Here is a 23,396-nt window from a genome sequence, read left to right on the forward strand (position 1 = left end):
TTTTGTAATTTGTGTTATGACTAGTTCTTATTTTGTTTGGAGCAGTATTTTTGAATATGTAAAAATTTCATATGGCATGTTTGTTTCATGATTTTTCTGAACAGTTTGTATACTATTGATATGCTATGTCATTAATAAAGATAATAAAAAAAAAAAGATCTACTTACCCAGTGCTTCCTCCGGCCCTGGCATCCGATATGTCCCTCACTGCAGCTCCGGTGTCCTGGGATCCCCTTTGTTAGAGATGCCAACCTCGCCAGGTCAGCATCTTCTGCTCCTCTGCAAGCTCGCAGTCACACTCACGTGGCCTGGAGCATCCTGCGCAGATGCAGAACTACTGTGCCTGTGCAGAACGCACCAGGGCACATGAGCACAATTGTGAGCGGCGTGGACACATGCTCACACATGCGCAGAAGATGCAGACCTGGTGAGGTTGGTATCTCCAAAGGAGGGATCCTGGGACCCCGGAGCTGCATCAAGGGACATATCGGCTTCCAGGGGCTGAATGAAGCCCCAGGTAAGTAGATTTTTTTTTTATTTCCTTGGACCTGTCAAATCACAGAGAACCATGCATTTTATGCTTTTCAACATGTTTGAAATCATGAGCCGTACAGTTGTTTTTATCCCGCCGCCATTGGGGCATTTGTTTGCTTGTTTCACAGCTTGTAAGCTAAGTACTCACGGGGGGACAATTGTAGCTGTCGCTAGCACACGGGAGCGTGTGCGTGACAGTTCGGCGACAGCTCGTCGCCAAGTCCCTCTGCATCCACACGGCAGCAGAGGGATTAGCGATGCGGCGGAAGCTGTCGCCGAGGTTCCTCCCCCCCGCCGGAAGCTCCGTGTGCTGTGTGTGGGTAGCTGTCGCTAGCCCGCATACACATGCGGGACTAGCGACAGTTCCGGCGAGGTTGTGGCGACGGCTGTAGCCGGCGATTGAACATGTCAATCGCCTGGCGACAGCTCCGACGGGCGACGGTTCGGGGCACGCGCGTCATACACACGGGCGAACTGTCGCCGCAACATGCGCGTGCCACGCGGTTGCGGCGACGGCCGTCCCCCGTGAGTATGGACCTTTACAGTGTACTTGCTACTCACCTGCAGCAGAGCCGTTCAAGGCAGTTTTGGAGCCAGACTCATAAATTCTGGAACAGCTCCTGAGTCCCTTGGAGCCAAAACAGAGCTTGTGTTTAGAGTAGAGGAAGCTTAAGCTTTTGTCTCCATTCCAAAGTTGGTAAACATTGTGTACTGCCAAACCTAACCTGCTATGCTGCAGAGTTACAACTGATGCCCTTGTACTGCAAATGTGTTATGGAAAAGCAGCAGGAAAACTCCACCTTGCCCTGAGGACTTGACTCAAAATTAATACTTAGAAACTCTCTACTCCTCTGGACATTCTTTATAATACTTTACTTTATTGCAGATTGTGGCTACTGGGGTGTGTCGCTCAGATGAACATGTCATAAGTGGGGCTCTAAGTAACATGAAATTCCCAGTGATCTTAGGTCACGAAGCTGCCGGGATTGTGGAAAGTGTAGGAGAGGGAGTGACCGACCTCAAACCAGGTTACTAGTCTTCTAATAGTTTAATTCTTTTCTTTGCTAGCCATGACCTATTATTTTAATTTTTGCTTTACTGATATCTTTTTAAGGAAATATCTTCACAAAATTATGAAAATGAAAATGACTACATATATACATCCATACAAAATACAGATATTTTTGTGAAACAATGGAGCATGAAAAATTGCATTGTTGCAAAAATGTGTGTTACTAAAATTCCATGTATTTTCCTCAAAACATATTCTTGTAGCAAAAATAAAAAAATTTTTTGCAGTAAAAGTGATTTAGCAATTTCTGCAAGCTCATCCCCAAAATATTCATGAAAATAGTTAATAGCGGACACCAAGTAGAACTAATCAGGAAGGTATTCGCTTTCTCTAGGAAACATTACAATTATGTTACCTAAATACGTTTTATAATCCATAACAGCCATATAAAAAACCTCTTACTGAAGATGATCAAAAGAAATTATTTTTGGCTCACGATTTTGTGAAAATCCAATACTTTCATGAAAACTTTTTTTTGTGTGTGAAATGAACCTATACAAGCATCTTTGCATCACGAATCTGACATGTCTGATTCATGATTTGATTCAAGTCAATTCAAATTGAATCGAATCATGAATCGGACATGTCAGATTGAATCAAATCGAATCAATGAATAGAATCAAATTTAATCGAATCTGACAAAGAATCATATGGTGTAGATGGGACTGATTCTGGCTGATTCTCCCAGCAGCTTATGACTCTTTGTACAAATGACTCTCTGCTCTCTGTCTGGTTGCCTAGCAACAATGTAAACACATACTGAGGAGCTCAGCAGAGCTACTTTTTTAAATTTGTAAACATAGCATAAAACTAAAAGTCATTTTTAGGAGTAGGATGATACATACAATTGTTTATCTTATCAGTTTATTTTCACTTAAGTTTCACTGTTATGCTGTTTACTTTCCTGTTCTTGATTCAAATAGGAGATAAAGTCATCCCACTGTTTGTGCCCCAGTGTGGAGAGTGCAGATGTTGCAAGAACCCGGATAGTAACCTGTGCTACGAAAATGAGTATGTAAATACCACATCTATGCATAACACCTTAAGCCATACATAAGTAACCTCTGTGCAGCATAATTCCAGCTCCACTCTATAGAAAAGAGGAACTGATATTATCATCAGTGGAGAAGAGTTGAGAACATTGTTTTTTATTTATTTTTTTCAAGCACCAGTACACCATTTTCAGTGCAGGTTGCAGTAAAAACTAATTAAAGCCCTGACTGGGGTAATGGCCCTTTGAGAAATGCAATATGCGGATTCAGATAAGTGAATAGAGCTGTAGATTGTTAGCTTAAGGTGGTCATGGTTGGAACCCAACTCTTATGATGGAATGACCCACACACCAAGTATTAATTGCAAATAGTTCAAATTGTATTATAAACACTGCAAACTGACATAAAAGTTACAGCACAGTATGTGGGATATAAGTCACACAAGTATAAAGCTAATCCGAAAACCTTGCGCTCCTGTCCTGAAGATATCAGACTTTCCAACAGATCCCTTTGTTCCTTGGTCACTGTGCACTGAGCCACTGCACATATAATGGACAAGGATAAACTATTCTGGAAGAAAAAGGAGCGCTCTATCGTGCATTACCAAGGGATACGTTTAATCACAATTAAAAGTTATACTCACAAAATGTAAGTGATCAGTTTGCTTGTCAGCGGTACAGTCCACCGCTACCTTTCTTAGGCAGATAGGCAATAACGCGCTGTGGCCAGCAGCGCGTTCTCCGAACTTCGGGAAAACCGTCTCGCTGTGGGGGTGGGCGTGGCTGTGGGTTAGCGTGCGTATGATGTCATTACTCGTTTCGTCAGATGACGTTCATACGCACTGCACGCTAGCTTTGTACGCTCCTGCAGTCTTAGTCATGGCTACAGGAGCCGGGATAGACTTTTTAAAAAAAAACTTTATTGGAAACAAATACTTAGACGCACTACATGTTAAGTAGGTGCGCTGTGCACAGGATGCATGATGCATCCAGATATTATAGATGCAAACCAGGAAAACTTGATGCACTGGCACACAGCGCGCTATACAAAAATACAAGGAGGTCTAATGTTACAACCTGTTGTCAACTCTTCGCAATAATTATTAATACATGTTAGAAACCTTGCATCAATAAAAAACAAACAGATTTTGTCAAGTAATGAAAAACTTAAAGAGACCTCATAAATTCATCTATTCAAAGTTTTCCATGAATATATGTGAACTACGCATACTTCATATCAAATTCATTAATTAGTTATACAACTCAATCATAGAAATTGATGATAAAAATTAATATACCTTAATAGAATTAAAACGCAACAATCCTATATAGTAATAAATACACTAATTATAAGACCAATTGGAATTATATGGAAAGGTTATTATAAAAAAACTATTGGAAAACAATTTTCTAAAAAAAGTAGGAAAGGATGCATGAGAAAAACAGGGACTTCTTCTGTAATATTGTTATTAGCAAAAAAAGGAGGGCTCTCATAGTGACAGGAATAAAATGAGAAAAGCCTGTTAAAAATACAAGATGAAGGATAAAAAATGTGTGGTGGGTGGTGGTGATATTAATAAAAAGGCTCCCAGATAGGAACCTCTGCTCACAATTGTATCTCGGAAAGAGAAAAGGGCAGAAAATTATTATGCACTCATGGGGCGAGAAGTGAACTACACTTTATCAAAAATAAGGGGGTGGTGGGAAATCATATATGCGACCTACTATGGACCATTCTAACTTATTCAATACTCACCACCCTCATCTAATGTGGATTCCTGCTAAGGGGTATGGGGCGGCTGTGAAGAGAGAAGGAAATGCATTATTATATTATCACACTTAGCTATTTCATGCTAAAAATATCAATACAAAGTTATAAATATGTAGAGACCTCCAAGCCCTCATTCAGCCCATTTGGTTTTAGAGCATTTAACTTAAAAATCCAAAAAGTCTCTCTTTCACATAATTTCTTAAATCATTCCCCGCGATGAAGATTTTTGGGGATCATTTGAAGACCCATAATCTTAAGTGTTTCGACTGAACAGTTATGACATTCTTTGAAGTGCCGGGGGACAGTGTGTTTTTCAACCCCCTCCAAGATGTTACGCTTATGTTCCCCGAATCTCTGTCTAAGTTACATAGTTACATAGTTATTTTGGCTGAAAAAAGACATACGTCCATCGAGTTCAACCAGTACAAAGTACAACTCCAGCCCGTCCCCCACATACCCCTGTTGATCCAGAGGAAGGCAAAAAAAACCCACCAGGCATGGTCCAATTAGCCCCAAATGGGAAAAATTCCTTCCTGACTCCAGATGGCAATCAGATAAAATCCCTGGATCAACATCATTAGGCATAACCTAGTAATTGTAGCCATGGATGTCTTTCAACGCAAGGAAAGCATCTAAGCCCCTTTTAAATGCAGGTATAGAGTTTGCCATAACGACTTCCTGTGGCAATGCATTCCACATCTTAACCACTCTTACTGTAAAGAACCCTTTCCTAAATAAATGGCTAAAACGTTTTTCCTCCATGCGCAGCTCATCTCCTCTAGTCCTTTGAGAAGGCCTAGGGACAAAAAGCTCATCCGCCAAGCTATTATATTGCCCTCTAATGTATTTATACATGTTAATTAGATCTCCTCTAAGGCGTCTTTTCTCTAGACTAAATAAACCCAGTTTATCTAACCTTTCTTGGTAAGCGAGACCTTCCATCCCACGTATCAATTTTGTAGCTCGTCTCTGCACCTGCTCTAAAACTGCAATATCTTTTTTGTAATGTGGTGCCCAGAACTGAATTCCATATTCCAGATGTGGCCTTACTAGAGAGTTAAACAGGGGCAATATTATGCTAGCATCTCGAGTTTTTATTTCCCTTTTAATGCATCCCAAAATTTTGTTCGCTTTAGCTGCAGCGGCTTGGCATTGAGTACGATTATTTAACTTGTTGTCGATGAGTACTCCTAAGTCCTTCTCCAAGTTTGATGTTCCCAACTGTATCCCATTTATTTTGTATGGTGCTAGACCATTGGTACGACCAAAATGCATGACTTTACATTTGTCAACATTGAATTTCATCTGCCATGTATGTGCCCATATAGCCATCCTATCCAGATCCTGTTGCAATATGACACTATCTTCCTGAGAGTTGATGATTCTGCACAATTTTGTATCATCTGCAAAAATAGCAACATTGCTCACTACTGCATCTACTAGGTCATTAATAAATAAATTGAAGAGCACTGGACCCAGTACAGACCCCTGTGGGACCCCACTGCTAACAGTCTCCCATTTTGAGTACGATCCATTGACCACAACTCTTTGTTTTCTGTCCATTAGCCAGTTCCCTATCCATGCACACAAACTCTTCCCCAGTCCTTGCATCCTCAACTTTTGCACCAGACTTCTGTGGGGAACAGTGTAGAAGGCCTTTGCAAAGTCCAAGTATATCACATCTACAGCATTCCCAATATCCATATTAGCATTCACTACCTCATAAAAGCTGAGCATGTTAGTCAAACAGGACCTGTCTTTAGTAAACCCATGTTGATGCTGAGAAATAAGATTATTTTCTACTATGAAGTCATGTATAGTATCTCTTAGTAACCCCTCAAATAGTTTGCATACAACTGATGTTAAGCTTACAGGTCTATAATTTCCTGGATCAGATTTTTTGCCCTTCTTAAATAATGGGAAAACGTGGGCTGTACGCCAATCCACTGGGACTCTGCTAGTTGCAAGAGAGTCACAAAAGATAAGATAAAGGGGCTTAGCTATAACTGAACTTAATTCTCTTAGGACCCCAGGATGCATGCCATCCGGGCCAGGTGCCTTGTCTATTTTTAATTTATTTAGTCTTGCCTTTACTTCTTCCTGCGTTAAGTATTTAATATTACAGTTAGAAGATTGAGACTCTTCTGCCTCTGTAATTTGCAACAGTGCTGTTTCCTTTGTGAAGACAGAAGCAAAGAAAGCATTTAATAACTCTGCCTTACCTTGGTCGTCCACCATTGAGTTCCCACCCTCATCCTTTAGGATTCCTATACAGTCAACCTTTCTTTTTTTAGAGTTGATGTACTTGTAAAACTTTTTTGGGTTAGATTTGATATCCCTAGCGATTTGATTTTCAGCTTCGATCTTTGCCAGCCTAATTTCTTTTTTACAATTTTTATTGCACTCCTTATAATTGCTTAGTGCAGCCTCAGTCCCCTCCTGTTTTAGGACCTTATAGGCATTCTTTTTCCTCTTCATTTTATCCCTAACCTTTCTATTCATCCATAGAGGCCTTTTTTTATTCCTAGACATTTTGTTTCCATATGGGATATACATACTACAATATTGATTGAGAATACGTTTAAAAGCTTGCCATTTCCCTTCAGTGTCGTCCCCTTGTAGTACATTATCCCAGTTCACCAAACTTAGTGCCTGCCTAATTTGATTGAACTTTGCTTTTCTAAAATTCATAGTTTTAGTGGTCCCGCTGCCCCGTGGCCTATCAGTCACCAGATCAAACGTTATCATGTTGTGATCACTATTTCCCAAATGTTCTTGAACCTGCACATTTGATACATTATCTGGTCTATTAGAAATGATCAGATCCAGTAACGCATTCCCCCTAGTTGGTTCCATTACCATTTGGGTCAAGTAATTGTCCTGTAGTGCTGCCAGAAATCTGCTGCTTTTACCAGAATGGGTAGCCTCAATACCCCAGTCAATGTCTGGAAAGTTGAAGTCGCCCATAATTATGACCTCGTTTTTACTTGCAGCTTTTTCAATCTGCTGTAGTAATCGCAGTTCTGCCGCTTCATTAATAAGAGGTGGTCTGTAGCATACCCCAATAAGCAATTGGCAACTTTTATTTCCACCATGAATATTTACCCAAACGGACTCCACATCTTCGCAATCTTCCTCCATCTCATCGTTGAGGACAGCTGTAAAAGAATTCTTAACAAAGAGACAAACCCCTCCACCTTTTTTCCCTGTTCTATCCCTCCTAAACACATTGTATCCTTTTAAATTAGCTATCCAGTCATGGCTTTCATCCATCCATGTCTCGGTTATTCCCACAATGTCATAGCCTTTGTCATTCAGAATGAACTCTAGTTCGTCTATTTTATTTGCAAGGCTCCGAGCATTGGTTACCATGCACTTTATATTTTTACCAACACATTTACCAATTTTGTTTACACAAAATGGGCTACTTGAAGTTTTACCAACCTCCTTAATCTTTACACTGTCTCCACCCCCCTCTCCACCCCCCATAATGTTAGGCTCCCACTGTCTTTTTACCTTATCTTGTCTACATATTGAGACTTTATCCTCCCGCCTCCCCCCAGATCCTAAGTGGTCGAGTGGTTCTGCCTACATATTTTCTAGGGCAGACAAGTCAGCAGGTAGACCACATAGTCACTCCCACATGTGATAAATTCCTTAATCTTACTTACACACTGGTTGCCATTGAGCACCTCTGTTGTTCTGTGTTGAATAAACGGGCAACAGCCGCATCTTTTTACATGACATCTAAAATTTCCTACCACTGAGGGGAACATGCTTTTAGGTTTCTCTCTAATCTTTCTTAAAGCTCTCAATCCCCCACCCCTCATCCGTCCCCTCAAAAAAACTGGTTATGACAACCCCAGGAGAGATAAATTCACGGCATCAGGATATTTAGATAGATATAGAGAAAGAATGAGAGGTGAAAAAGAAGGAACCATTCCTAAATACTCTGAATCCTACAGGTCTAAACCATTAAGGTCCCCCTCTGGAGAAACTAGACTTCCCAAAGAATTTGTATACGAGGAACCCCACCCCCACAAACCTGACACTAATAGTTCTAATATAGGACCTATACTTATTAGTACAAACCCTGAAGGAGGAATAAGAGATCCAGGGCAAGACCGTTTTTTGGAGATGGAGCCCTCCCTGGTCCAGGGAACACTGAGGAAAAGAGGTCTAGAAGACACAGACGAGGAAACAGAGGAGGGCGAACCATCCAAAAAAAAAAGGAGAAGCTCAGGAAATTATGTGAAAGAGAGACTTTTTGGATTTTTAAGTTAAATGCTCTAAAACCAAATGGGCTGAATGAGGGCTTGGAGGTCTCTACATATTTATAACTTTGTATTAATATTTTTAGCATGAAATAGCTAAGTGTGATAATATAATAATGGGTTTCCTTCTCTCTTCACAGCCGCCCCATACCCCTTAGCAGGAATCCACACTAGATGAGGGTGGTGAGTATTGAATAAGTTAGAATGGTCCATAGTAGGTCGCATATATGATTTCCCACCACCCCCTTATTTTTGATAAAGTGTAGTTCACTTCTCGCCCCATGAGTGCATAATAATTTTCTGCCCTTTTCTCTTTCTGAGATACAATTGTGATCAGAGGTTCCTATCTGGGAGTCTTTTTATTAATATCACCACCACCCACCACACATTTTTTATCCTTCATCTTGTATTTTTAACAGGCTTTTCTCATTTTATTCCTGTCACTATGAGAGCCCTCCTTTTTTGCTAATAACAAAATTACAGAAGTCCCTGTTTTTCTCATACATCCTTTTCTACTTTTTTTAGAAAATTGTTTTCCAATAGTTTTTTTTATAATAATAACCTTTCTATATAATTCCAATTGGTCTTATAATTAGTGTATTTATTACTATATAGGATTGTTGCGTTTTAATTCTATTAAGGTATATTAATTTTTATCATCAATTTCTATGATTGAGTTGTATAACTAATGAATTTGATATGAAGTATGCGTAGTTCACATATATTCATGGAAAACTTTGAATAGATGAATTTATGAGGTCTCTAAGTTTTTCATTACTTGACGAAATCTGTTTGTGTTTTTTATTGATGCAAGGTTTCTAACATGTATTAATAATTATTGCGAAGAGTTGACAACAGGTTGTAACATTAGACCTCCTTGTATTTTTGTATAGCGCGCTGTGTGCCAGTGCATCAAGTTTTCCTGGTTTGCATCTATAATATCTGGATGCATCATGCATCCTGTGCACAGCGCACCTACTTAACATGTAGTGCGTCTAAGTGTTTGTTTCCAATAAAGTTTTTTTTTTAAAAAGTCTATCCTGGCTCCTGTAGCCATGACTACGACTGCAGGAGCGTACAAAGCTAGCGTGCAGTGCGTATGAACGTCATCTGACGAAGGCGCAGAGCGCCGAAACGCGTAATGACGTCATACGCACGCTAACCCACAGCCACGCCCACCCTCACAGCGAGACGGCTATCCCGAAGTTCAGGGAACGCGCTGCTGGCCACAGCGCGTTATTGCCTATCTGCCTGAGAGAGTAGCGGTGGACTGTACCGCTGACAAGCAAACTGATTACTTACATTTTGTGAGTATATCTTTTAAGTGCGATTAAACCTATCCCTTGGTAATGCACGATAGAGCACTCCTTTTTCTTCCAGACAAGTATAAAGTTGTACAGTCAATTGACTTCATTCACTTTATATATGAGCACAGAAGGAAAATACAAAGTATACATCATCAGTAAACAAGTTCACAAAAGTAAATTGAGCTATCACAAATCAGCAGCAAATGTAGTCCATGAATCTGGCCCATGAAGCCAGCAAGAGCATAGGAAATGCTTGATAGTAACAAAGTCCACCTGAGACTGCGTGAACTGTAGGCGGGCATAACCAGAGTTCCTGACATCGCTTTTTCAGTAAGTACCTTTGTCATAGGGAACTGGAGGCTCCTCTTAGGCTGCTGCCTTTGCTATTGTTTTTTTCTTCTAATTGGCACTGTGATTGGCCTGAGGAAGCGGGCTGAGACCCACGAAATGCGTTGCCTATGCTAAATAAAATGCTTTATTCATACAAGTATTTTGTTATTGAAGTAAGCCATCTCACCTTTTCGATTTTAAATGTTTTTCTATCCATTTAATACATACCAGGGTGCCTCTTTCCCTTTAACTGTGCATTGTTCAAATAGCTCAACAAAGAAATGCTGATTGGTTATCAGATTGCCACTTATTGTTACAAGGCTACTCAATTTTATTTGTAGTGCAGAATTACTTCTCTGTTCTGCTCCATGTCAAACAGTTAATAGCAAGGGAAGGGTCCGCACGCTTCAGATGAGTTTGTAAAAAGCCGGTTAAATTTGTTGCAAAAACGCACAAATAAACATAGACAACCACAGCATCAAACTGACACGTATCGGGCTTAAAGTGTGCCCTTAGTCGTAGTTTCATATATCCTGCACCTGAGAGTAAGTTTAAGAGGGTTACATAGCGTATGGATTCCATCCACTTATTTCAAAGAGCTAATACTAACAATGCATACAAAGGTTTAATTACACTTAATTTGTGCAGGGTATGATACATATGCCATTGGATGATGACTAAATCTGTTACTGTAATGGCCTCATGCATTTATTTATGTCTTTATAACATACAGTATACTCTACTCTTCTTTATTGCCCACTACGCCCAGGGCCGGGCCAAGGCATAGGCTGGAGAGGCTCCAGCCTCAGGGCGCAGTGTAGGAGGGGCGCACAATTCATTCAGCTGTCATTCCTAATTGTGTATAAAGCAGAAAGAAATAAGAAAAGGGGATACATGGCAGTGACTGCAAGCCAGATAACTAGATATTAAGGTGTTGGGGAGGTTGTGGGCCCTGTGGCCCTCTTAGTCTAATAGTAATCAGTGTGTGACAGCTGAGGTGGGAGGGATGGAGGGGCGCACTTTGGTGCCTCAGCCTTGGGTGCTGGAGGACCTTGTCCCTGCTCCTTCGGAGGTGCCCTTCCCACTGGTGTGGTGCCATCCACAGATAGCAAGGACCCCAGGAGAGTGACCAACCGGTTCCAGCAGGACCTGGAGTACTGAGTGGAGATGGTGTTTCCCCTGTAGGCGATATTTGGTGGTTGCAGGTTTTGTAACCCACCTTTATGAGTATAATTACTCCTGTAATACTGAGCTAATTATATCCTATGATACTGGACCATTTGGCTCCTGGTCTTGTCTCTGTCACACAGGCTACCGTAGTTCCCCCAAGGTAACAGTCCCGACTTCTATCTATCCAAAGATGTTAGCCAACCTCCCAGAGCTGGGACAAGGTCCTTCAGCACCCAAGGCTGAGACACCAAAGTGTGCCCCTCCATTACTCCCCCCAGCTGTCACACACTGATTGGTATTAGACTAAGAGGTGCCCCAGGGCCCCCAACCTCCCCAATACCTTAATCTCTAGTTATCTGACTTGCAGTCACTGCCATGTATCCCCTTGTCCTATTTCTTTTTGCTTCAAACACAATTGGGAATGACAACGGAATGAATTGTGCGCCCCCCTCCTACACTACGCCCTGAGGCTGGAGCCTCTCCAGCCTCTGCCTCGGCCCGGCCCTGCAACCTCCCTACTTGTTTTCACACTATTTTGGTGGTTTAACTGAGCAACTGCAGTCGAGTAAGTGCTTTTCTTATTCCCCCATGAGGGCATGGACTAGTCCAAACCTGTCACATTTTCACTGCCTACTGTAAGTGATAGCAAGACAGGACAAAAGTAATTTATAGTGCATTTATATCTGGGAAAAAACATACATTTATATGTACATATTTTAAAAGTTTAAATTTTTCTGAGATATTGGTGTATTAATTCAAAAGTCAGTGAAATTCTTCTTTTTTTTTTCTCCATTTCTCTGTCACCAGCATTGGTAAATATAATGGAGTAATGCGGGACAAAACTACCAGATTTACTTGCCGGGGAAAGCCCATTCACAACTTTATTAGCACCAGTACTTTCACGGAATACACTGTGCTGGATGATATTGCTGTTGCTAAGATTCACCCAGATGCTCCTCTGGAAAAAGTTTGTTTGATTGGCTGTGGATTCTCCACTGGATATGGCTCGGCTGTGAACACTGGAAAAGTGAGTATACAGTAAATGTTACTGATAGAAACTAGAGTTGGGTCCGAACCTCCGATTTTAGGTTCGCGAACCGGGTTCGCGAACTTTCGCGGAACGTTCGGTTCGCGTTAAAGTTCGCGAACCGCAATAGACTTCAATGGGGATGCGAACTTTGAAAAAAAAAAAAATTATGCTGGCCACAAAAGTGATGGAAAAGATGTTTCAAGGAGTCTAACACCTGGAGGGGGGCATGGCGGAGTGGGATAGATGCCAAAAGTCCCCGGGAAAAATCTGGATTTGACGCAAAGCAGCGTTTTAAGGGCAGAAATCACATTGAATGCTAAATGACAGGCCTAAAGTGCTTTAAAACATCTTGCATGTGTATACATCAATCAGGTAGTGTAATTAAGGTACTGCTTCACACTGACACACCAAACTCACCGTGTAACGCACCGCAAACAGCTGTTTGTGTAGTGACGGCCGTGCTGGACTGGTGCGCACCATGGCGAGAGTGCAGGTTTTGGTGGCTTTACAGCCCATATGGTCGGCCTGGCTGATGTAGCTGAATGACAGAACAGTGACTGTCCAGCTGATCAAATTTGGTCTGACCACAATGAAGCAACGACCTTATTATCTTTTGTGTGCCCCCCGAGACACTCATCTAGGCGCCGGTCATTGCTTCATTGTGATACGCAAGCCCCTTCACCACGGCAAGGTAATGATCACGAAGGGGAATGGGCGCATGTACATGCCTTTTCTTTTGTTGTTGCAGCTGCCCGCAGTGCAGCCAGAAAAATTAGGCAGTCATGTACACGCACCCGAAAAATTATTACAGCGGCCTAAAAAATTCAGCAATCCGCCTGGAGTCCCGGACCCTGTTGGTGGTGGCGGAGAAGGTAGTGAAGCGGCCTGCAGGCAGACATGCTGTGTGGAGGGACTGGGAGCGACTTAGTCTTCTTGGGGCAGGCCAGGCAGCCAGTCACACGGCGTGCAGGCAGAGATGCTGTGTGTGCGGGGACTGACTTAGTCTTGGGGCAGGCAGCAGCCGTCCGGGATCCATGCCTCATTCATTTTGATAAAGGTGAGGTACTTAACACTTTTGTGACTTAGGCGACTTCTCTTCTCTGTGACAATGCCTCCAGCTGCGCTGAAGGTCCTTTCTGAGAGGACGCTTGCGGCAGGGCAGGAGAGAAGTTGGATGGCAAATTGGGACAGCTCTGGCCACAGGTCAAGCCTGCGCACCCAGTAGTTCAAGGGTTCCTCATCGCTGTTCACAGCAGTGTCTACATCCACACTTAAGGCCAGGTAGTCGGCTACCTGCCGGTCGAGGCGTTGGTGGAGGGTGGATCCGGAAGGGCTACGGCGAGGCGTTGGACTAAAGAACGTCCGCATGTCCGACATCACCATGAGATCGCTGGAGCGTCCTGTCTTTGACTGCGTGGACACGGGAGGAGGATTAGTGGCAGTGGTACCTTGCTGGCGTTGTGCTGTCACAACACCCTTAAAGGCATTGTAAAGCATAGTTGACAGCTGGTTCTGCATGTGCTGCATCCTTTCCACCTTCCGGTGAGTTGGTAACAGGTCCGCCACTTTGTGCCTGTACCGAGGGTCTAGTAGTGTGGCCACCCAGTACAGCTCATTCCCCTTGAGGTTTTTTATACGGGGGTCCCTCAACAGGCAGGACAGCATAAAAGACGACATCTGCACAAAGTCGGATCCAGTACCCTCCATCTCCTCTTGCTCTTCCTCAGTGACGTGACGTAAGTCAACCTCCTCCCCCCAGCCGCGAACAATACCACGGGAAGGTTGAGCAGCACAAGCCCCCTGCGACGCCTGCTGCGGTTGTTCTCCTGCCGCCGTCCCCTCCTCCTCCTCCTCCCCCAAAGAAACACCTTGCTCATCATCCTCTGAGTCTGACTCGTCTTCTGCACACGACCTCTCTTCTTCCTCCTCCTCCCCCCTCTGTGCTGCCGCAGGTGTTGAGGAAACAGCTGGGTCTGATGAAAATTGGTCCCATGCCTGTTCCTGCCGTAACGGTTCCTGGTCACGCTCATTCGCAGCTTCATCCGCCACTCTACGCACAGCACGCTCCAAGAAGTAAGCGTAGGGAATTAAGTCGCTGATGGTGCCCTCACTGCGGCTCACCAGGTTGGTCACCTCCTCAAACGGCCGCATGAGCCTGCATGCATTTTTCATCAGTGTCCAGTTGTCAGGCCAGAACATCCCCATCTTCCCAGACTGTTTCGTTCTACTCCAGTTGTAGAGGTACTGGGTGACGGCTTTCTTCTGTTCTAGCAGGCGGGAGAACATGAGCAGGGTCGAATTCCAGCGAGTGGGGCTATCGCAAATGAGGCGTCTCACCGGCATGTTGTTTTTCCGCTGACTTTCAGCAAATCGTCCCATGGCTGTGTAAGACCGCCTCAAATGCCCACAGAACTTCCTGGCCTGCTTCAGGACATCCGCTAAGCCAGGGTACTTTGCCACAAATCTTTGAACAACTAGATTCATGACATGTGCCATGCAGGGTATGTGTGTCAGCTTCCCCATATGCAAAGCGGCAAGCAGATTGCTGCCGTTGTCGCACACCACGTTGCCTATCTCCAGGTGGTGCGGGGTCAGCCACTCATCCACCTGTTTCTTAAGAGCAGCCAGGAGAGCTGCTCCAGTGTGACTCTCCGCTTTGAGACAAGCCATGTCTAAGATGGCGTGACACCATCGTACCTGGCATGCAGCATAGGCCCTGCGGAGCTGGGGCTGTGTAGCTGGAGAGGAGAACTGCCACTCAGCCAAGGAGGAGGAGGACAGCGAAGAGCATGTAGCAGGAGGAGAGGAGGTGGCAGGAGGCCTGCCTGCAAGCCGTGGAGGTGTCACAATTTGGTCCGCTGCGCCCTGCTTGCCATCGTTCACCACCAGGTTCCCCCAAAGGGCTGTGTAGGTAATGTAGCGGCCCTGCCCGTGCTTGGCAGACCAGGCATCTGTGGTCAGGTGTACCCTTGACCCAACGCTCTTCGCAAGAGATGACACCACTTGCCTCTCAACTTCACGGTGCAGTTGGGGTATGGCCTTTCTCGAAAAATAAGTGCGGCCTGGCATCTTCCACTGCGGTGTTCCGATGGCCACAAATTTACGGAAGGCCTCAGAGTCCACCAGCCGGTATGGTAACAGCTGGCGAGCTAACAGTTCCGCCACGCCAGCTGTCAGACGCCAGGCAAGGGGGTGACTGGCCAAAAGTGGCTTCTTCCGCTCAAACATTTCCTTCACGGACACCTGACTGCTGCTGTGGGCAGAGGAGCAGGAACCGCTCAAGGGCAGAGGCGGAGTGGAGGAGGGTGCCTGTGAAGGTGCAAGGGAGAAAGCGGCATAAGCAGATGATGCACCTGAAGGAGGAAGAGGAGAAGGAGGGTGACTTTTCTTTTGTGTGCTGCTGCTGCTTTTGCTCAGGTGGCCATCCCATTGCTGTTTGTGCCTTTTCTGCAGGTGCCTTCGTAAGGCACTTGTCCCTACGTGAGTGTTGGCCTTTCCACGGCTCAATTTTTGTTGGCAGAGCGAACAGATGGCTTTGGTCCGATCTGAGGCACACACATAAAAAAATTTCCACACCGCTGAGCCACCCTGGGATGTGGGCACTATGGGGACCTCAGCAGCTGATGCTGAAGGGCAAGTTGGCTGGCTGTACATAGGTGGCGATACATGGTGCCGGACACTGCCACCAGCTGTTTCTGATGAAGAGCTGCCCCAGCTTCTTTCAAGAACTTCTCTCCTCCTACTACTCTCTGACTCCCCCTCTGAACTGTCCCCCTCTTCATCTCCTCTATTGGGAACATACAGAGGATCCCTATCATCGTCATCATCGTAATCATCCTGCCCAGCTTCGCTTGCCTCAGAAAAATCCAAACGTGTAGGTCCTTCATCCTCCTTACACGTTACATCCATAGTGTTGCCGCGTAACGCAGACATATGAGCTGGCGAAAATTCATCTGGCTGTAACAACAATGGCTGTGCATCAGTGATTTCACCACCACTAAATAATTCTTGCGAAGTGTCAAATGCAGCGGAAGTGGTGCTAGTAGTAGCGCTGGTGGCTGAGCAAGATGAGGTGTTCTGTGTCGCTAAATACTCAACCACGTCCTGACAATCTTGGGACGTGATGGGACGTGCCTTCTTCCGAGCACTGTACTGTGGGCCAGGTCCACACGAAATTACATTTACACGACCTCGCGCAGACCTGCCGGGTGGCCTTCCTCTGCCTCTGGCACTACCTCTTCCTCTACCTGTTTTGTCCATATCGGGTATGCACGGAGTGGTATATCACACTGCGGGCACTCACGTAGGTAGGTGGGTTCACTTAACTGCACAGGTATGCGCACTGATGCGGTGGGTTCACTGAACAGTACAGGTATACAGTGGCGGGTTCACTGAACAGAACAGGTATACAGTGGCGGGTTAACTGAACAGGTATACAGTGGTGGGTCCACTGAACAGAACAGGTATACAGTGGCGGGTTCACAGAACAGGTATGCAGTGGCAGGTTCACTGAACACAACAGGTATGCAGTGGCGTGTTCACTAAACAGGTATACAGTGGCGGGTCCACTGAACAGAACAGGTATACAGTGGCGGGTTAACAGAACAGGTATGCAGTGGCGGGTTCACTGAACAGGTATACAGTGGCGGGTCCACTGAACAGAACAGGTATACAGTGGCGGGTTCACAGAACAGGTATGCAGTGGCAGGTTCACTGAACACAACAGGTATGCAGTGGCGTGTTCACTAAACAGGTATACAGTGGCGGGTCCACTGAACAGAACAGGTATACAGTGGCGGGTTCACAGAACAGGTATGCAGTGGCGGGTTCACTGAACAGGTATACAGTGGCGGGTCCACTGAACAGAACAGGTATACAGTGGCGGGTTCACAGAACAGGTATGCAGTGGCGGGTTCACTGAACAGGTATACAGTGGCGGGTCCACTGAACAGAACAGGTATGCAGTGGCGTGTTCACTAAACAGGTATACAGTGGCGGGTCCACTGAACAAAACAGGTATACAGTGGCGGGTTCACAGAACAGGTATGCAGTGGCGTGTTCACTAAACAGGTATACAGTGGCGGGTCCACTGAACAGAACAGGTATACAGTGGCGGGTTCACAGAACAGGTATGCAGTGGCGTGTTCACTAAACAGGTATACAGTGGCGGGTCCACTGAACAGAACAGGTATACAGTGGGGGGTTCACAGAACAGGTATACAGTGGCGGGTCCACTGAACAGAACAGGTATACAGTGGCGGGTTCACAGAACAGGTATGCAGTGGCAGGTTCACTGAACACAACAGGTATACAGTGGCGTGTTCACTAAACAGGTATACAGTGGCGGGTCCACTGAACAGAACAGGTATACAGTGGCGGGTTCACAGAACAGGTATGCAGTGGCGTGTTCACTAAACAGGTATACAGTGGCGGGTCCACTGAACAGAACAGGTATACAGTGGCGGGTTCACAGAACAGGTATACAGTGGCGGGTCCACTGAACAGAACAGGTATACAGTGGCGGGTTGACAGAACAGGTATGCAGTGGCAGGTTCACTGAACACAACAGGTATGCAGTGGCGTGTTCACTAAACAGGTATACAGTGGCGGGTCCACTGAACAGAACAGGTATACAGTGGCGGGTTCACAGAACAGGTATACAGTGGCAGGATCACTGAACAGGTATACAGTGGCGGGTCCACTGAACAGAACAGGTATACAGTGGCGGGTTCACAGAACAGGTATACAGTGGCGGGTCCACTGAACAGAACAGGTATACAGTGGCGGGTCCACTGAACAGAACAGGTATACAGTGGCGGGTTCACAGAACAGGTATGCAGTGGCAGGTTCACTGAACACAACAGGTATGCAGTGGCGTGTTCACTAAACAGGTATACAGTGGCGGGTCCACTGAACAGAACAGGTATACAGTGGCGGGTTCACAGAACAGGTATACAGTGGCAGGATCACTGAACAGGTATGCAGTGGCAGGATCACTGAACAGGTATACAGTGGCGGGTCCACTGAACAGAACAGGTATACAGTGGCGAGTTCAGAGAACAGGTATACAGTGGCGGGTCCACTGAACAGAACAGGTATACAGTGGCGGGTTCACAGAACAGGTATACAGTGGCAGGATCACTGAACAGGTATGCAGTGGCAGGATCACTGAACAGGTATGCAGTGGCAGGATCACTGAACAGGTATGCAGTGGCAGGATCACTGAACAGGTATGCACTGGCAGGATCACTGAACAGGTATGCAGTGGCAGGATCACTGAACAGGTATGCACTGGCAAGATCACTGAACAGGTATGCAGTGGCAGGATCACTGAACAGGTATGCACTGGCAGGATCACTGAACAGGTATGCACTGGCAGGATCACTGAACAGGTATGCAGTGGGCTGAGGGCTCACTGAACAGAACAGGTATGCAGCCAGGAAAAGCTAAGCCTAACTAATCTTTCTCTAGAGACAGACAGCAGCTCGCCCTACTCTCACTAACGCAGGCAGCACACGAGTGACCGTAATGGCCGCCGCTGCCTGCCTTATATAAGGGGGGGGTGGGGCTCCAGGGGCTAGTGTAGCCTAATTGGCTACACTGGGCCTGCTGACTGTGATGTAGAGGGTCAAAGTTGACCCTCAGGTGCATTATGGGGCGAACCGAACTTCCGCAAAACGACCTAAGTTCGCGCGAACCACGTTCGCCGGCGAACCGTTCGCCCCAACTCTAATAGAAACTTGAAGAGGAACTTAACAATAAAAGGTCTATATGTAAACTAACATAATATAAGCCGACTGTTTTGTTCACCCTTTTAGCACTGTTTTTACTGTGTATGATATATATACAGTATACTGGCAACAGCTTACTTAGCTGTAATGTGCCGCTTGTAATATGTGGCTTTTGTAAAATAACTTATAAACTGTTGTGGAAGGTAAAATAACACGGAAACATCTTCTAGTTGATGCACCTAGTACAGTTACATCTGTAAACTATTAATGAAAAAGAGAGACAAAGAAAGTGAAAAGAACCTAGTTATTTTTGGTTTATCTCTCTAATCTCTCTCCATATTCCTCAAATAAAGCTGTTCCATCATCCACCGTACTACTACAAGCTGTGTATCCCTGGAAGTAAGTCTCCACACTAATGCCTGTACGCTGTAGCTATCATTAGTGCTTTTTCTTTTCCAGGTGAAGCCGGGCTCCACATGTGCAGTGTTTGGTTTGGGAGGTGTTGGGCTCTCTGTGGTCATTGGATGTAAAGTTGCTGGTGCCTCCAGGATTATTGGAATTGATCTAAACAATGATAAATTTGCAAGAGCCAAAGAATGTGGAGCCACTGAATGTATCAATCCAAAGGACTACGATGCTCCCATCCATGAGGTCTTGGCTAAAATGACAGATGACGGAGTGGATTATGCTTTTGAGGTCATTGGAAACACATCAGTAATGGTAAGTAACTCACTCTAGAATTACTACAGGATTAAAATGTTTTGCATAGCCTTTGATTACCTGGCCATACATCCTTGGGCTACGTGTTCAGTAAAGGATTCCCAAAGCAGAAAACGTAAGCTTCTCCTTCATCCATGATTCGGAACTGGATCAGACCCATACAAGAGTGCATGTAAAATAAAGAGACACTATGTTTTTGGCCACACAGTCTTACCTCCTTTAAAATGTAAAACAATTCATTGGTGCTTAAAGAGAACCCCAGCCAAAGAAACACACACTTACCTAAGCATATGGAAGTCTCTAGATCCTCCATAGGCTTCCCATCCTCCATAGGCTGCTGCTCTGACCTACCGGGGACCCTCCAGCTGATTAGGGCCATGCTTCTCTTTTGGCACAAGTAGGTACAGCCGTATTTGTGCTTGAAGAGGACTGTGTCCCGGCCAGATTACCAACAAGCTTTTGTTGATAATCTTTGGAAGGTCCTCAAATGGCAGCATTAGACCAGAGGACAGCATGGGAAGCCTCATTAGGATCCAGGGGATTGCCTCTTCCAAGGTAAGTATGATCTTTTCCCCCTGAGCTTTGGCTGGGGTTCTTTTTAAGTCTATTCTGAGTGCAGGGAGCAGGGATGCTCAAATCCAAAATCGGGTAAAAACCGGATAGTTGCTATCCGGATTTCACCCAGATACCTGTGCGGGCGAGTCAAGCTTACCTATCTGTCTTCTTCGGTCCGTCCCTCGGCGCCTCCCACGATGCGTTCCACGTGGCGGTCACCTGAGTACAAACACTTCCTCCTTCTGGGTTGAAGGAGGAAATGTTTGTAATCACGTGACACGCGTGGAACGCATTGTGGGAGGCCCCGAGGGACGGAACGAAGAAGACGTCAGACAGGTAAGCTTGACCACCCCCCCTGCCCAGCCCGCACATGTATATGGGTGAAATCCGAAAAGCAACTATCTGGGTTTCACCTGAATTCCGATTTGAGCATCCCTGGCAGGGAGTTCTTTAGTTCAAGATTTGTCTGTGTGAGAGCAGAAAAACATTCAAAACTTTCATTATCCACCTGAGACAGTAAAATATTGAACTTTATGGTACAAAATAAGACTGTTGTATTCTAGGAGTGTCCTGTTTAGGATAAGACCTTCTTTGTGCCCTCAAAAAGGAGGCACAAAATGAGATACAAAAAGCCGTTAAGTATAGTAGTAGAGGAAACACTTCACTTAAAAAGGTGATTGGAGTGACAGGTACAGCGATGAGATAGACATGCATATGTACAGTTCCAATCCTACTGAGTGAGAACTAGCTTGTGTTCTCTTTTTTCTAATAGTTTAGAATCTAGGCTTTTAATGATAGTTTCTCTACAGTCATGCTGCATTCGAATCATAGTGTAAAGCCATGCACACACATGCGAGACATATTGCCCAGCAGAGATCAGGACTTGATCCCTCAAGTGAAATTTTAGGACCAAGGCTGTACAGATGTGTTGCTAGCCTGCAGGCTGGTGATGCATTTCTTTACAGGGTGGGAGAAGGAGGGCTGGTGGAATGGCACATACGTGACATCACGTAGTGGGCAGGGGTAAGTACATAGAACAATGCTTTTGGCCAGCATTCGGCCAAGTCAATCTGCCAGGCTGATCACTGGCTGAAGCATCGGGTGGCATCAGGGGCCACTGTACACACATTAGATTCTCAGCAGAGGCGGTCATTATTGACTGCCTCAGCTGAGTTTCATCTATCACATGCACACAGCTTAACTCACTGCTAACAAATTAAGGGCTTGATTCACTAAGTTGTGCTGCTAGTGTTAATAAACACTTCTGAGTACAGGGAGTAGATAAAGTTCAAAAAATTTAGATTTGTCTGCATGGGATCTAAAATAACCAAATACTGCCTCATATAGCTGAGACAGTCAAAAGTTTAAATTTAGATTTTAACCTTAAAATACAAACCAAAACAACACGTTTCCTTAGAATTAAAGGGATACTGTAGGGGGGTCGGGGGAAAATGAGCTGAACTTACCCGGGGCTTCTAATGGTCCCCCGCAGACATACTGTACCCGCGCAGCCACTCACCGATGCTCCGGCCCCGCCTCCAGTTCACTTCTGGAATTTCTGACTTTAAAGTCAGAAAACCACTGCGCCTGCGTTGCCGTGTCCTCGCTCCCGCTGATGTCACCAGGAGTGTACTGCGCAGACACAGACCATACTGGGCCTGCGCTGTGCGCTCTTGATGACATCAGCGGGATCGAGGACACGGCAACGCAGGCACAGTGGTTTTCTGACTTTAAAGTCAGAAATTCCAGAAGTGAACCGGAGGCGGGGCCGGAGCATCGGTGAGCGGCTGCGCGGGCACAGGATGTCTGCGGGGGACCATTAGAAGCCCCGGGTAAGTTCAGCTGATTTTCCCCCGACCCCCCTACAGTATCCCTTTAAGACACTTTGTGTTGCCAGAGGGATGAAGCCCCGATCCCTGCTGGGCAACAGGCATTGCAAGTATGTACTCAACTTAATTCATGAATATACTCATGTCATACCAGTTTATGCCCACTCTTTATTCCTTTGTTATTGGGACTACACACTCATGTATACAGACCATTTTAACACATGCAGTAGATGTACAAACACACACTGTATACATACTGTATATAAGCTTTAAAACATCACATCGCATTATATATATATTTAATTTTTTTGTGGCATTGTTGCATGCATAATATGATATCTCTACATCAGTTTTCCATTTTGTAGTAGCGTTAACTTAAACATTGTTATCTTTCTTTGTTAGACCTCTGCTTTTTCATCTACTCACTTTGGCTGTGGAAAAGCTGTCATTGTGGGCCTGGCTCCTTCTTCTGCTAAGTTGACTATAGATCCATTGGAAGTTCTAACTGGACGCACCTTGACAGGAGCTGTATTTGGAGGTAATACGTGTGTAGGATATTTTCAGTGTTTTTAAACCAAGTAAACAAGTGAAAGCGCTGTGTAATATGTTGGCGCTTTATAAATACAATAAATAAATAAATAAAGTGTACCTGTAGGTTAATCTAATGTGTTCCAGTGAGTACACTTTCAGTTCAGTCAGAGGCCACATTCCTGAGCTCTGCTTTGCATTGAAAGCGTGAATAGTTCAGAGTACATTGTAGCACTAATAGTCTATTCAGAGTATTAAGCTACCCAAGTGCTTACAATACAGAGCAGGTTTCAGAAATGTAGCCAAAGAACAAACTGAAAAAGGCTTGTTGGAACACATTATATCAAAGTACCATGTCACTATTAAGTCTAGTATTTTAACTACTTCAGGATCTTTGGTACGCATATTTACACCCCTGTAGAATTCACGTGCGGATCAGGGGTGTAGATATTCTTACTGTTTACTTACCACCGCATTCCCGATCACAGCGCCATTTCTGTTCGCTTCACCACCACAATCCCCTCCTTCTGTGATTGAGGTATGAGAATCAGCTG

The 23,396-nt window shown here is 44.9% G+C and overlaps 1 protein-coding gene across 1 annotated transcript in view; it reads left to right on the forward strand.

Annotated features, from left to right (window-relative positions):
* LOC137504044 (alcohol dehydrogenase 1) overlaps nucleotides 1–23,396 on the forward strand; it is an 89,765-nt gene that overhangs the window by 37,189 nt on the left and 29,180 nt on the right. The window contains exons 3-7 of the mRNA XM_068231970.1: nucleotides 1,421–1,562; nucleotides 2,530–2,617; nucleotides 12,257–12,476; nucleotides 19,670–19,930; nucleotides 22,717–22,852. Coding sequence (XP_068088071.1) covers nucleotides 1,421–1,562; nucleotides 2,530–2,617; nucleotides 12,257–12,476; nucleotides 19,670–19,930; nucleotides 22,717–22,852 — 847 coding nt within the window. The remainder of the gene's footprint in view (nucleotides 1–1,420; nucleotides 1,563–2,529; nucleotides 2,618–12,256; nucleotides 12,477–19,669; nucleotides 19,931–22,716; nucleotides 22,853–23,396) is intronic.

Source organism: Hyperolius riggenbachi, chromosome 1 (genome assembly GCF_040937935.1).
Source record: "Hyperolius riggenbachi isolate aHypRig1 chromosome 1, aHypRig1.pri, whole genome shotgun sequence".
NCBI classification, from domain to species: domain Eukaryota; kingdom Metazoa; phylum Chordata; class Amphibia; order Anura; family Hyperoliidae; genus Hyperolius; species Hyperolius riggenbachi.